The 14,024-nt window shown below is 58.2% G+C and overlaps 1 protein-coding gene and 1 pseudogene across 2 annotated transcripts; one reads left to right on the forward strand and one right to left on the reverse strand.

The window, feature by feature from the left end:
- Nucleotides 1-233: 233 nt before the first annotated feature.
- VPS51 (VPS51 subunit of GARP complex) lies at nucleotides 234-7,970 on the reverse strand. Its single transcript, XM_082761333.1, has 10 exons — nucleotides 7,750-7,970; nucleotides 6,977-7,106; nucleotides 6,733-6,879; nucleotides 6,020-6,242; nucleotides 4,961-5,702; nucleotides 4,190-4,408; nucleotides 3,340-3,561; nucleotides 2,762-2,883; nucleotides 2,185-2,272; nucleotides 234-1,764 (listed from the first exon to the last, which is right to left on the reverse strand). Exons 1-10 carry the CDS (start codon nucleotides 7,963-7,965, stop codon nucleotides 1,504-1,506), a joined length of 2,370 nt encoding a protein of 789 aa, XP_082617459.1. The 5' UTR covers nucleotides 7,966-7,970; the 3' UTR covers nucleotides 234-1,503.
- Nucleotides 7,971-9,140: 1,170 nt separating this feature from the next.
- Nucleotides 9,141-9,722, forward strand: LOC309878622 (ciliary microtubule associated protein 1A-like; annotated as a pseudogene). Its single transcript has 2 exons — nucleotides 9,141-9,336; nucleotides 9,628-9,722. The product of its transcript is annotated as a ciliary microtubule associated protein 1A-like (transcript).
- The last annotated feature ends 4,302 nt before the right edge of the window (nucleotides 9,723-14,024 follow it).

Consider the following 14,024-nt stretch of genomic DNA (forward strand, 5'->3'; position numbering starts at 1 on the left):
GCTGCTTCCCGTGCCCCTCTTGTGCCTGTTGACATGAGGTGCTAGCATGGGGCTGGAACAGCAGCTTCCATGTGTCAGCACTGCCAGGCAGTGATTTCCATCACGAGGATTTATCCGTCTATGGAATCTCTTATCAGGAAGCAGAAGCACTCTCTTATCAGGAAGCACCACATAACCACACTTAACCCTCTGAAACTTAAAACTGCAACATTTGGAAGTTCTTGGAAAACCTGAGAATGTATAATCTGTACGCATGCTGGAAAATAGCCTCCCTCACCAGTAAATATTCTGAGAAAGTGCCGTACCTGAGACAATTTACAAGTACGAATTCAAAGCGGGTATGCAGGGTAGTAACAGCAGTAACAACACAGTAGTTGGAATGATGATAGGGTGTGCGTTCAAATCTATAACAGTATTGCCACTCGGACATGAAGATATTCCCTTGAAGGTACCCTGCTGCCCAGGCCTTCAACATTATCTTCAGCATTATTACTACATTTGTTTATTTGAGCGACTCCTTTATATTGGTTCCAGTGCCCTCCCATAGTCCTAATACTGCAAATTTTTTGTTGACACAAACATTAGAGAAAACAGCGTGTACCCTCCTTCCCCCCAATGCTGAATCAACAAAATACTTGCAGGTACCTTGATTGAAGTTCTAACAAAGTGAGAATTTGAATTAAGCTGTGAGCTGTTGTTTTAAATATGGTTTTCCAGCGCCATCTAAAGGTGAATAAATGTTGTGAATTTGTAACTTCCAGTTGCTCTGCCCACAGTCAATAGCGACGGGAGATGTTTGCTCCTGAAGAGTTGATAATGTCGAGGATTCAGCTTGTGCTTCGTATCTTTTGGTGCTTTACCAAAAGCTCAGTATCAAGATCTTACTGTTACAGCGAGGCAGAGAGACAAAAAGTTCTCATTTTGGTTGCTTTGGCCTCTCCATTAGGGACCACAGTATCTGCAACACTCCCTCATCCTCCTGATCCCTTCCAGCAGGAGTATCTGTCCATCCATCGCTGTCCAGCTTATTTAGGGAGTTTATGGTAACCAAGCTTTTCAATTTAGGTTCCCCAGAGATGCCCCCACCCCACCATCCTCCAGCTGTCCAGGCACAGGGACAAGGCACAGCTCACATGCATTTTATTTATTGTCCTCAACCATGACACAGGGGCTGCACCCGGCATGCCCCAGGCATCAGGGGAAGTCACCAAGGTAGTGAAACAACGTGGCATGGCACTGGGGTGGCAGGTACAACACGGGATTGGCATCACCAGGACGCGGGGGGGACAACATGGGGTTTCACCAGGACTGGTGGGGGGACAGGGGATGTCCTCATGTGTTGCTGCATGTGTGGGAACATATGGGGTGCCCCAGGACCCATGACACAGCCCTCCCAAAGACATCCCCATCTCCACTGCGCCCCACAGCAACACAGATGTCCTATGTCCCAGTGCCCCCCCCCATCCTACATGTCCCCACGTGTCCCCCTGGCATCTTCAGGTCCTACCCGCGCTCGCAGATGAGCTCGACGACGCTGTGCTCCATGGGGACAGGGTCGAGGCAGCGGTGGGCAGCGCTGGCGGCCACCTCGTCCAGCAGCCCCTGCACCACACGCTCATCAGCGGCGAAGCGCCAGAGGTAGAGCTGCAGGTAGTGGCCGTCCACCTGCACCTGCTGCAGCCCGAAGCGCCCCAACGTCCGCAGCCGCACGCACTCCAGCAGCGTCTTCAGGCTGATCTTGATGATCCCCGTCAGCACCGACACCTGGGACGCAGGGACAGCAGGGACAAGTGGCACGGTGGGGATGGGGACAGCCAGCGCAAGGAGGACTCAAGTCGTGTCCGCACAGGGATGCGGAGAAATTAGGGATGCCCCTCTGGGGTCACCAGCACTTATGACACCCTAATCCTCATCCTAACATGTGTTAGGACACGGGGACATGTCACACGGGGGTTACAGAGACCTCAAGCCACATCAGTGTGGGGACACAGGAACACTGACACTCACCCCTGCCATCTGCCCCAAGAACCAACGCCCCTTGTCTTAGCCATCAGCCCCTGAGGAACCCCCAAACCCCAGCACTGGGGACACGGGGACACAAGGGACACGTGACAGGTGGGAAGATGGACAGCTTAGGGTCTTCGGGGACACCTGAGGGACACTGGGACATCCCTACGGCCTCACCTTGTTGAACTCGACAGGGCTGAAGATGTCGATGCGTTCGGAGAAGAGCTTCTGGATGTTGCTGAGCAGGTGGGTGTCCATCGGGGCACTGGGGACAACGAAAGCAGGACAATCAGGTGGGCACGGGACTGGCAGGGGAGGAAGGAGGGCACAGGGACGGTCAGGGGACACGGTGACAGATGGGATGGGAGGGCTGTATGGGGACACAACGGCAGGAGAACATGGGGATGAGCGGGGGATGTGGGGAGAGTCACAGCACGGGGACTTAAGGTACATGGGGATCATCAAGAGATATTGGCATCTGGAGACACAAGGACAGTAGGGGAAGATGGGAATAATCAGGGGATACTGGGATGGTGTGGGGACACAGGGACTGCCAAAGGATGTGGGGACCATGGGTGGATACTGGGACAATTTGGGATATGAAGATTGTCACAGGGACACGGGGACTGTAGGGGAACATTGGGATCATTTGGAGCCATGAGGACAGCCAGGAGGACGCGGGGCTGGTCACGAATGTGGGGACAACGGGGTGACCCCGGGCTGATAGGGAGGTGACCCAGGTGACAGGGCTGACCTGGGGGTGTAGCTGGGGGCATAGCGCCCAGGCGCCCGTGAGCTGCTGTAGACGGAGAAGGCGCGCCGGCTCGAGTCGCTGCTCTGCGCCCGTCGCACGCCCTCCTCGAAGAGCTGCCCCACCTGCAGCATCGCACCGTGCTCAGTGCCAGCGTCCCCCAAACCCACCCCAAATACCCCCCTGGGGACTCCCAAAACAAGCCAGGATCCCTCAAAACCCTCTAAGACTTCCCAGTCCATTTGAGATCCTCTCAGACCCCTCTGGTCTCTCCCTAAAATCCTTATGGACACCTCAGGGAGTCTCCTCTTGGCCCTTCAGAGACTTCAGCCCCCCTGCAAGGGACCCTCTGGGACTCCAAAACCCTCTCAGGAACCCTCTGGGACCCCTGAGGGTGCTTTAGGGAACCCCACAGGGACCACCTGCAACATCCTAAAATTCTCAATGACTTTATAAAGGACAGCAGGCATGATTTCTGGCCCCTTCAGGGATCCCCAGGAACCCTCTGGCACATCTGGGACCCCTCTACGGGTCTCCAGCCCCCACCCCAAGCCCCTACAGGGGCCCGGTGCTGCCCCAACCTGGACGTCGATGGCAGTGATGTCCTCGACCACGCGCTTCATGACGGCGCGGACGTTGCGGGGCTCGACGGTGCCCAACCAGTCGCGCGTCTCCACGCTCTTCCGCAGCATCTGCGCCACCGCCGCCCCCTGCACCTGCACGTAGTGGTCGAGCAGCCGCTGCGCCGCCCCCCGAGCCTCCGCGCACAGCGCCGGGCCTGGCGTCACCGCTGGCCCCGTGTCCTGGGGGCACAAAGGACATGGGGACACTTCCACACGCAGCCTTGGCACCGTGTCCTTGGGATTTGGGGACACAGGGAGATGGCTCCTTGGTGGCACAGGGATGTGAGGACATCTAGAGGCCTCCCCCAGTGCCCCCATGCACAGCACCATCCGTTGTGAGGGTACACAGAGACGTCGGGGGGTACATGGGATGCTCTGGGCTGTCCCAAAGTGCTGCATCCCTATTGTCCTCACGTCCTTGTAGCATTTGGAGGGACTCAGGGATGTGCCAAGGCCTCCTGGGGACGTTCTGTGGAGCTCCCACCCCTTAGGGACACTGAGACGGGCAGGGACCCTTCTGCCTCCATGCGTACTGCTGTTCTTGGGGCCACATTCTGGACAGACATGGGGCCGTAGCAGGACACAGGGAGGGGCTTGGGGACATTCAAGATCCCTTTGGGGACATTTCAGGGTCCCTCGTGGACATTTGGGGGCACACAAAGTTCGAAGGAAGATCCCCATGCTTCCACACACACTCCCACGTTCTGGACAGACACCAGGACTCGGGGCCGCTCTGTGGCACCTCGGGGACATTCAGGGCCCCCTCCGAGCCATTTTGGGGCCAACGAGGGTGGGTTTTGGGGCTCACCTCAGGAGGAAACTGCTCGTCGGTAAGGGTGAGGATGTAGCTGATGGTGGTGGCCTCGTAGTCGAGGCAGAGGCGGGCGAGGAGCAGCAGCAGTGCCGGGGGTGCTGCGGGGGCTCCCCTCTCCGTGGGGCTGTCGGCAAAGCCCCGGGCGGTGCGGCAGAGCCAGCGCACGAAGGCCACCACCAGCCCTTCGCGCACCGCCTCTACGCAGAACTCCCCCTGTGGCCAAAAGCAGAGGGTTACACCTCCCAAAATACCAAACCGCCACCCCTGCCTGCTTAAAAGCTGCCACTGCACCGTAAAAGCCTCGGCTGCACCCCAAAGAACTGCTGCTGGGCACCGCTGTCGCACCCATGTCACCCTGTAGAACAGCCCCGTGACCAAATCTGGAGGGTTACATCCCAAAAATACCACCCTGGGTCTCCCAAAAACCTCCTCTGTATCCCCAAAACTGCCCCTGGAGCCTGATATGTTCCCCATGGCCCCCAGCAGCCCCTCACACTCCACTGCCATGCACAACGCAAAGCACAACTGCCCCGTGCGACCCCAAAACAAACCCAGTTCCACCAAGCTGTGCTGTACAACCCCAAAACCACCCCAACAACCCCTACAGGGACTGCCAGCCTGCCCCATACGACCTGCGAAGTAAACCCACGCTTATTTTAAGCCCATGCAACCTCCACCCTTCCCTGTGCAGCCCCCTGCCACCCCCAGGTCACCCCAGCGACCCCCATACTCCCCACAAGGCTCCCCCCACTGCCCCCAGCCCACCTTGAAGTAGGGCAAGCTGGCGAAGGCCACGTCCTTGGCGGTGAAGAGCTGCACGTAGGCCAGGACGGCCTTGAGCTGGCCGAGAACGGAGGAGGACAGCGTGGCCAGGAGGTCGGGGAGCCCGGGCCCCTCTTTGCCGGGGGGCCGGGGGGCTGCCAGCGCCTGGCGCACGTCACCCAGGCACCCCAGGAAGAAGGTCTGCAGCGCCCGCAGGTAGCGGGCCACCCGCTCGCCCGCTGCCCGGGCCACCAGCGCGGCGCCTGCTTCGGCCCCGGCCGTGGGCAGCAGCTCGAGGAGGGCGCGGAGGCGGCGGTGGAAGCGGTCGAGTGCCCGCACCAGCAGCGAGGTGTCGCCCAGGCCCCGCTCCAGCGCCAGGCGCCGCTCCAGCAGCTCGAAGTAGCGGGCGGTGAGGGCGGCGGCGAAAGCCTCCAGGCGGCCTTCCCCCACCCCCGGGCAGCCCTCGAAGAGGCTGCGGTACGAGGCTGCAAGCAGGCACAGGTTGCCCACGAAGGCCGAGCTGCCGCGGTCAACGAAGTCCAGGATGTCGGAGGCCGGGGGAGGAGTGGTGGCAGCACCGGAGGGATCGGCTGGGGGCAGCTCAGCCTCCAGCGCCGCCAGCTCGGTCTCCAGGCGAGCACCGGCATGGCTCAGGAACTCCTCGCACAGCTCCTCGGGCGGCTCCTCCAGCTGCAGCAGCATCTCCACACATTCTGTGAGCTCCTTGGGGTCCAAGGTGTCATCCCTAGAGAGATGGGAGGGGTTAGCTGGGTGCTACGAGGTTCTGAGGTTAATAGCGGCACAGCAAAACAGGAAAAAACAATAAAGGTCATCAGTAGGCTTCAGAGTTAACGATAATTATTGAAAAACGAAGGAGAAATGAGGACTTCATAGCATCAGCATGTTCCAGAGTTACCAGTGGAATAAAGTTGTGAGGGGAACTGCTATAATTACCCCCAAAAGGAACACCCTCTGTTCTCCAGACCCGCCACCAGTAGGCTCCAGAGTGAACACCCCCACAACCCCACCTCCTGCTGGCAGCGGGCTGCGGGGTGACCGTACCGGAGGCGTGCCCGCAGGCGCTGGGCCAGCTCGGCCATGATGGCGTGGCTCTCGTCCTCGATGGCACGGAAGGAAGGCAGGTGGCGGTAGTGGCGCAGCACGGCCCGGGCGCGGGCGTAGCAGTGCAGGGCCCGTGCAGGGTCTGCCCCCGGTGCCGCCCAGCGCCGCAGCCGCCCCGGCACCTCCACGAGGGACTGCAGCTTCCGCAGGAGCGCCTGCACGCCTGGAGGGGCCACAACGTCAGGAAGGAGTCGGGCATGGGGGAAAGGATCGGGCACCGAGGTGGGGGGAGCAAGGACCAAGGGGAAGGGCTACGGATGAGGCAGGGCCTGATCGGCCCCCTCTGGGATCCCATTTCTCCCCCCCGCATTTGACTCTCAGCCCCTTTCCCCGTCATCTGCCTCCTCTGCTCCCCCCACACCATTATCTGCCCACCCCACAAAACCCAGGTCTGCCCCCAGATGGGCTCCCCCAATTCCCCCCAGCCTCCCCCAGTCTACACTCTGAACCACAAGAACCCTACACCCCAACATCTGTCTCCTCACCCCCTCATATTTACCCCTAAAAGGCCAAAATCTAATCCCCAGGCCCCTCCAAACCCCAGATCTGACCCCCAACCCCACAATCTGCCCTCCCCGAGTCCCCCAACCCCACAATCTGTCCCCAAACCCCACACATCTGCCCTCCTGGGCTCCATCCCTCCCTCCCCGTACCAGCCAGCTGGGCGCCCCGGCGGTGACGGTCCTGCAGCGCCGCGCTGACACGGGCGCTGGAGGTGCTGATGGCTGCCATGTTGGCAGCCAGATCGTCCATCTCTGCCTCCATGCGGCGGAAATCGACCTTCATCTTTCGGATAGTGTCTGGGGGGAGGGAAAAAAATGAGACCCATGGGTCCCTGAGCCACTTGGGATCCCACAGGTTCCCCCCCAAATGCTTGTGTCCTCCCTGAGAACCCACCTGTGGCAGAAATGAACTTGTTATAGTTCTCGTAGAGCAGCGTCTGCATGTCGCTGTCGAGAGCGCGGATCTCCCGCCCCAGCGCAGCTTCGCGGGCCAACAACTGCCCCAGGGGGCACTCGCTGCGCACCTGAAAGGGGGAAATCATGATAGAACCGCACCCTGGCCCTATGGCACCCCAACAACTCTCCTGCAGCTGGAACAACCCCCTCCCAGGCCCCTACATCCCTCCACGGTGGTTCTTGGCTCCTGAGCTGCCCCCCAATTGCATGGTAGAGCCCTCCAGTTGTCCCCCTCACCCGACGTGCTGCTCAGGGAGCCCTGCCTGCCACACAACCACTTAAATGGCACCCTGGCATTGGGAGAAGGAACCCTAAGAGCTTCCAGCTGCACGCCAGGGCCCTACTGGGATCCACGACGGCCCCCAATAGCCCCATATGGCCCCTACACAGGGGACATACAGGATCCCAAAGAGCGCCTAGGGAGGAAGATCTGTTGGGTACCCAGAGAACCCCTCTGTGGGGATCTGAAGGGGGTTGGAAGGTCTCTCTGGGACCCAGCACAGCCTGACGGTGGGGTTAATGGGGTCCCCACAGGGCTCTGGGGGCGGGGTACAGATTGCACGGCACCGCTCGCCCCATGAAGGCTGCGAGATCCCCATAGAAACCCCTTGGGATCTCCATAGGAACCCCTTGGGGTCCCCCCAGGCGGGCACCCAAACTTCAGAGGGTCCCCGGGGTGGGGGTGCGGGTCACGGCGGGGTCAAAGGTCACCTTCGCGAGGAAAACTTCCGGGTCAAAGTGAGGCCCGTTGATGTCGATGGGGTCCGGGGCGGCCTCCGCTGCCTCGGCGGCGGGCAGCCCGTAGTAGCGCTGCAGCGGGCCATGAGGCCGGCGCCAAGAGGGGCCGGTGCCGCTGCCAGAGCCGGTGTCGGTCTCGGTCCCGGTGTCGGTCCCGGTGTCGGTCCCCGCCGCCTCCCCGTCCGCCATCACGCCGCCACTTCCGTGCCAGCGCCTGACTTCCTGCCCAGCCCCCGGCGTCACTTCCGGGCGGGGCCGTCACCATGGTTACCGGCCCCCGGCCCCTCCCCAGCCCCAGCCCCACTAGGCCGCACGGCGCCGCCTCACGGGCCCGCTGCGAATAAAGCGCATAAAGCGCATAAAGCACATAAAGCACATAAAGCACAAGTCATTAAAGGAAATAAAGCACATAAAGCACATGGCCTCAGTCAGTAAAGGAAATAAAGCACATAAAGCAGGTGGCCTCAGTCAGTAAATACAGCACATAAAGCCCATGGCGTCCGTCAATAACGTAAATAAAGCACATAAAGCAATGGCATCAGCCGTGTTCATGACTTGTGGAAAACGGACTCCACAATCAGAAAGATTGTAAATTAGCTATGTTTATTCAGTGCTGGGCAGCACGGGGGGTAGTCCCGCCAAAGTCGTGCGCACCTGACGCTGCAACTTGCCTTGGTTATATGCAGAAAAGAGTTACATATGCATGGAGTTTCACACTACGCCTATACATATTCATAACATGCCCCTGCTTCATATTAAAATTAGCTCCAAGGAGTCATTTCCATAAACTGCTCCCATCTGCGCTTGCGCAGTGTATGCTGGTGGTGGTCTTTCGGGGTTATGGGGATGAAGATTGATGACTCTTCCTTGTCACCGCTCCTTGACCTCTTGTCTCTGCGCAGACTCAGTTGCTCCTTGGCTCTTGTCCATCCGCAGGACCAGTTTCTTAAAACAGGCTCACACTCTTATTAGGAGACTGACCTTGGTAAAGGGGCCCAAGGCTTCTTGCTTTAATTAATTTGAGCATCCTAGTTTCATGCTGCCTATCACTCTATCTCTACTCGATAAGATTCCCCTAACGTCCTCTCTCAGTTGCCCCTTTTCTAAAAGTTAGTAAATTCTTTTCTAAAAGGTTAGTGATTTATTGTATTCTCCTAGCTCCCTCTCTCATTCAGGATCCAACATGGCTATGTACCACACAACCACTCAGTCAGACATAACTGTATTTGTAGTAGTCTTGGAGGAAAACGTCCCATGGTAGGAGAATTTATGGGGGCTGGCAACTCCAATTGTGCCTCTTCCAGTGGAGCGTGAATGTGCAGCCGGCTGGAGGTGTCCTTTCCTTTGCTTGCTTCCTAGGTTTCATGGCCCACAGTCCCACCAAAAGCCAAGCCCCTGCTTACACCTGCAGAGGGACCAAACCGCCCATGGCAGGCAGCTGCGGTCCTGGTCCTCGATACCTTGTGGAGCCTGCCATCACCAGGTCTGGGAAGTATGTGCCTCCAGGCACTCAGATCTAGGGACTTCCCAAAATAAACACAACTGTCACACCCGGATCAAGTGAGTACCAGTTCTCCAGCTCTTCATCCCAGCAAGAACACAACACTGGGCCTAGCAGGGGAACCACTGTGAGCAGCCATAAATGCCCTCTGAGAAGGACAGCTGCCAAGGACCATGGGCTATGGGCACAAGGGGGCAGGACCCAAAGTCCAGAAATAATGGGGCATGGGCAGGGGGCTGACAAGACAGACACCAAGGCAGGACAAAGCTGCAATGTGCAGAAAAATCCCCCTTGAGAAAAATCTCACTCAGGACTCCATCGCCCACCCTCTCTTCCAACTCCTCTTGCAGGCCCCGGCACCTACACCTTACCCAGGCTGATGGGACCCAACACAGCCTACACAACTGCCAGCACGATCGCTTCGATGCAGACCTCTCTAGCGTGAGCAATGCTTCCCCTTCTTTTCTGCATTGCCTAGTGAACCTCAGGTGTTCTTCTCGTGCCACAAGGACTTCAAAGCCCACTGCATCCTTGCTTAGCACAGGCTTCTGTACACCAGGAGCAAAGCCAGTGAATCCACTGAGGCATACTCCAAGTCCTGGTGATGGAAGCTCCACAAGGTATCGAGGAGCAGGACCAGAGCTACTTATCACAGCCAGCTTGGACAGTGTAGGGATGGAACAGTGGCTTCCAAGCTCAAATCCCAAACCTCCCCTCAGACATCAGGTATTTAGGCACAGACATGACAAGAGATGATGCAGAAATACAGTGGCTGTGTTTCTGCCCTCAGCCTACGGAGATGCCAAGCCTTTGTTCCCAGAGGGTCAATCAAAGCAGTCTGTCAGTTCCCCCATCGTTCTTCCACACAGAGACACTGCTGGGAGCTGCCACATTTAACAGAGAAGCAGCTGAAGAACCAAAGTCCTTGGCGCCGCCATTCCTGCTCTTCTTCCCCGCACGTTCTTCCTCAAACTTGACAAATAAGACCCCAAACTAGTCCCAGGAGCACTTGGCTGGCATTTTGGCACAGCTGGACAAAGGCCACCACCCCCCGTTTCCAGATCTGGACCCGGCTGAGCCCAAGGGCACGGGAATCTCTGAGTGATTCCAGGACAAGAGCTCAGGAAATCTCTTGCCAGCACGGGCGTGTTGGGCAGGAGGAGGCTGTGAAAGCCGAGGGGGAATGCCTCAGTCCTGCCGAGGGCACAGGAGGACAGGCGAGCCAAAGAAGCGAAGGCTGTGAGCGGTGACAAGCACAACGCCCAGGCACTGGGCACAGAGCGAGACAAGATGGAGGACGCAGCCGGGCAGCCTGGTGCTGGTTGCAGCCGGTTCCAGCTGGTTGCAGCCGGTTGCAGCCAGTTCCAGCTGGTTCCAGCCGGTTCCAGCCGGCTTCCCAACGCTCCCAGGTGCTGCTGCTGCCATGGCGGCTGCTAACGGCCAGGCCAGAGCAGGGAGCGGGCTGAGGCGAGCTGAGGGAAGGGGGCGGCCCCCCGCGCCCTGGGGAGGAACCCGCGCCAAGGCTGGGGTCAGTGGCTCCTGGAGAGCCCAGGGACAGGGCAGGGAGGAGCTGAGAGGGGCAGGGGGCAGCCCTCCAGCCCCGACTCCAGAGGAACTTTCCGGAACTGTCAGCATGCTGCAGCCTGGGCTGTGGCACTGGGGCACAGCCATGACAAGAGATGAGGCAGAGCAGCAGCGGCCGTGTTTCTGGCCTCAGCCTGGGGAGATGCCAACCCTGTGTCCCCTACAGGGGGTGTGGAGCTGGGCCCTGTCCTTGGGTGATAGCGTGAAAGTCAGTCAAAGAAACTCTAAGACTCAATTTGGAGTTTTAGGGAACAGGCATTCTTTATTTGCAGCACTGGGTGCACAGCAGATTGCTCCACCTAGTGTGTGTGCCAAATTGTTCACGCTACTGGGGTAATACACATTTGGAAGCACTGAATAAATTTCCAATAAATATAGTATTCATACTATTTGCTGTGAATCAATAAAACCTTTCAAGTTTTCTGGTACCCTGCACACTGCTTTTCCTTGTCCACAGGGGGAGATAGGAGCAGGGGTTGCACCCCTAAGGATGAAGGGCGGTAAATCCTTTCTCCTGCTCTAGAAACTCCTTCCAGCCTAGCGCCGAAAGGCTCCTCGGGCACCCAGGAACTAATCCTTGATCCTCAAATCTGGCCCTGCAGCTCTGAAAGCTGCCTCCCCCTGCGGGAGGAGCCCGACTTCACCTTTCTTAGCCTTGGAAGGCAAAGTCGATGAGGATGAGCTTTGCTGCTGCTGCGGCTGCTCACAGTCACAGGGCACAGAGAGCTGCTGCGGGCAGGCAGAGCTCGCGACAGACACTGACTCCAGGGGGGCAGCTGCCAGCTTTTATGGGGGGGGCACGGCATCATCATGGAAACGTATTATGACAGCATAGAGGCTTTGGGAGCCTGGGGGATGGCATGTGGGCTGTTACCTCCTTGCGCCTTGCCCAGCTGGAATTCCTGCTTCTTTTTGTGGAGTTTTCTTTCATTTGGGGTCTTGGCTGTGGCATTTAGGCATTTAGAGCATATATTTATTTACGTATTTAGGTATTTAGGAATATTTAGAATAGCAATGGCCATGTTTCTGGCCTCAGCCTGGGGAGATGCCAACGTTGTGACCCCCAGAGTGGAACAGCTCTTGGGGACAGGTCTCTGTCTCCAGGCTGCTCTGCTGTGGGGTGCAAGTGGGTAGGGAAGGCCCTGAGTGCTGTCACGGCGCAGCGTTGAGCTCTGATGGCTCTTTGTGGGGCTGGCATCCCTCCTCAGCCAGGAGCTCCGTAGCTTGCACCTGAGGCATGCTCCTGGGGCAGGGTGAAGGGAGCAATCGGGATGCAAGCCCCATTGGGTTGAAGGCAAGCAGGTGACAAGGTGCTGGCAGAGCTGGCTAGACAGCCGGACAGCTGACAGACGTGCCCTTTGCATTGCAGGGCTCTCCTCTGGCGATTCTTTTGCTGCGGCCTTAATCTTACAGAGAGAAAAGGCACCTTCCTCACTCACACCCCTCTTCCCTTCCTTCCCGTTCCCCTCCTCACAGCTCAAGAACAAACAAGGTCTTTGGGGGAATCTTTTTTTATTCCACTATGAGCGGGGTGGTGTAGATGGAGTGCCGGATTCCAAAAGTGGTTTCGGGTGCCTGGGGCTTGATCAGCGTCACCTGGAAGGGGAAAAGATTAAGGAAAAAAAAAGAAAAGGAGTTTCATTAAGGGCGCTCGGCATTTCTCATCCGCAGCGAGAAGCCTGCTTGTTCTGCAAAGCCCCAGCTGCAGGGGGAGATGCTTGAGGGCTGCTTGTTGCAAAACAGGGCAGGAGAGGTGAGCAGGCTGCCCTACCTTGCCTGTGCGGTAGTCCGCGGGCCCAGGCTTGACAGTTCTGTCCTCTCCAAGTTTGGTTTGGGCTCCCGTGGTGTAGATGGGAGCCTTTCTTTTGTAGGTATCCACCTCAATCTTTGGGAATGCAGCGGGACCTGGAGTCTGTGAGAGAGACAGGGACCTTGTTGGGCACAAATCTGCAGATTTCTCCTTCCTGAGTCCCCTCGAGGGCTACATGCCAGTGGCTCAACAGAGGAGGGGTGCGGGAGGCCTGGGACAACGTCAGCGGTGGCCCAGTCTGTTCCCCTCCAAAGAGGGGCATTTTCCAGAGTGGCAGGCAGGTGACCATTAGGTCTGATGAGCTCTTGTTCATCCAACCTGCCAGAGCAGGAACACGAGGCACTTGCAGGTGTGGGCAGAGCCTCCCTGCGCTCCCTTCTCCTGCTGGAGCACTGGGAGAGCTCTGTGGCCCCACGAGCATAGCCATGGATACTCTGGCTTTGCTCCTGGTGTGGGGAAGGCAGCTGAGGTTCACTAGGCAGTGTGGAAAAGAAGGGAAGCATCACTCTCCTTCGAGAGGTCCGCGTCGAAGCGCTCGTGCTTGCTCTTCCGTTTCATGGAGTAGCACGGGCTGGCATTTGTGTAGGCTGTGTTGGGTCCCATCAGCCTGGGTAAGGTGTAGGTGCCAGGGCCTGCACGAGGAGTTGGAAGAGAGGGTGGGCGATGGAGTCCCGAGTGAGAAGCTGCTGCTTCTGGCAGCACAGGTCACAGGGAGGCTTTGGAAGCAGGCCCCTTGCCAAGGCTGAGCAGCAGGCTGTCCCTGGAGCTCGCTCAGGCTGCAATTATTTGCCTTGCTCAGGGTTGCCTTGCCTGGAGGGTGGTCTGCTCTGAAGGCCTCGTGCCAGAAGGCCATGGACTGCACAAGCGCGCACTTAAAGACGTGCTTGTTGGATGCCTTGGTGTGGTAATCACCTGGGGCTGAGGGGGAGAGAAGAAAATCAGTCAAGTGCCGGTCTTTTTCTGCAGCCACAGAGGCAATATCCCGTGAAGGGGCTCTTCAGCAGGGCTGTGAAATTCCTGGCTCTCTGGCAGCTCCTCCTGTGCTGTGCTGGAGGGCACAGGCAGCACCAACGGGGAATTTCCTGCTCCCCGCAGCTTTCTCCTGCCTTGCTTCACACTTGTTCTCCAGCTAGAACAGGGCCATAGTGAGGTGTTGGCGTCTTGTTGGGATGAAGAGCTGGAGAACCGTTCTGTGCCAAGCAGGCCAAGGCCTTTGTGCCTCACTGCTTCTGGCCTCGTCCCACTGGAATTCCTGCTGCTTCTTCTGGAGTTGTCTGCCATTTGGGGTGTTGGCTGTGGTATTTAGGCACAGCCATGACAAGAGATGAGGCAGAGCAGCAGCGGCCATGTTTC

The sequence above is a fragment of the Aythya marila genome (assembly GCF_965140915.1).
Source record: "Aythya marila genome assembly, chromosome: 5".
Classification (NCBI taxonomy): domain Eukaryota; kingdom Metazoa; phylum Chordata; class Aves; order Anseriformes; family Anatidae; genus Aythya; species Aythya marila.

What these genes read in the sequence shown, in the direction of transcription:
- VPS51 (XM_082761333.1), bottom strand. Translation starts at nt 7,965, where the DNA reads ATGGCGGACGGGGAGGCGGCGGGGACCGACACCGGGACCGACACCGGG. An exon ending in ACGAGCAGTTTCCTCCTGAG is followed by an intron (nt 3,562 to 4,189) that starts GTGAGCCCCAAA and finishes TTGTGCCCCCAG; the next exon opens with GACACGGGGCCAGCGGTGAC. An exon ending in GCCCTGTCGAGTTCAACAAG is followed by an intron (nt 1,765 to 2,184) that starts GTGAGGCCGTAG and finishes CCTGCGTCCCAG; the next exon opens with GTGTCGGTGCTGACGGGGAT.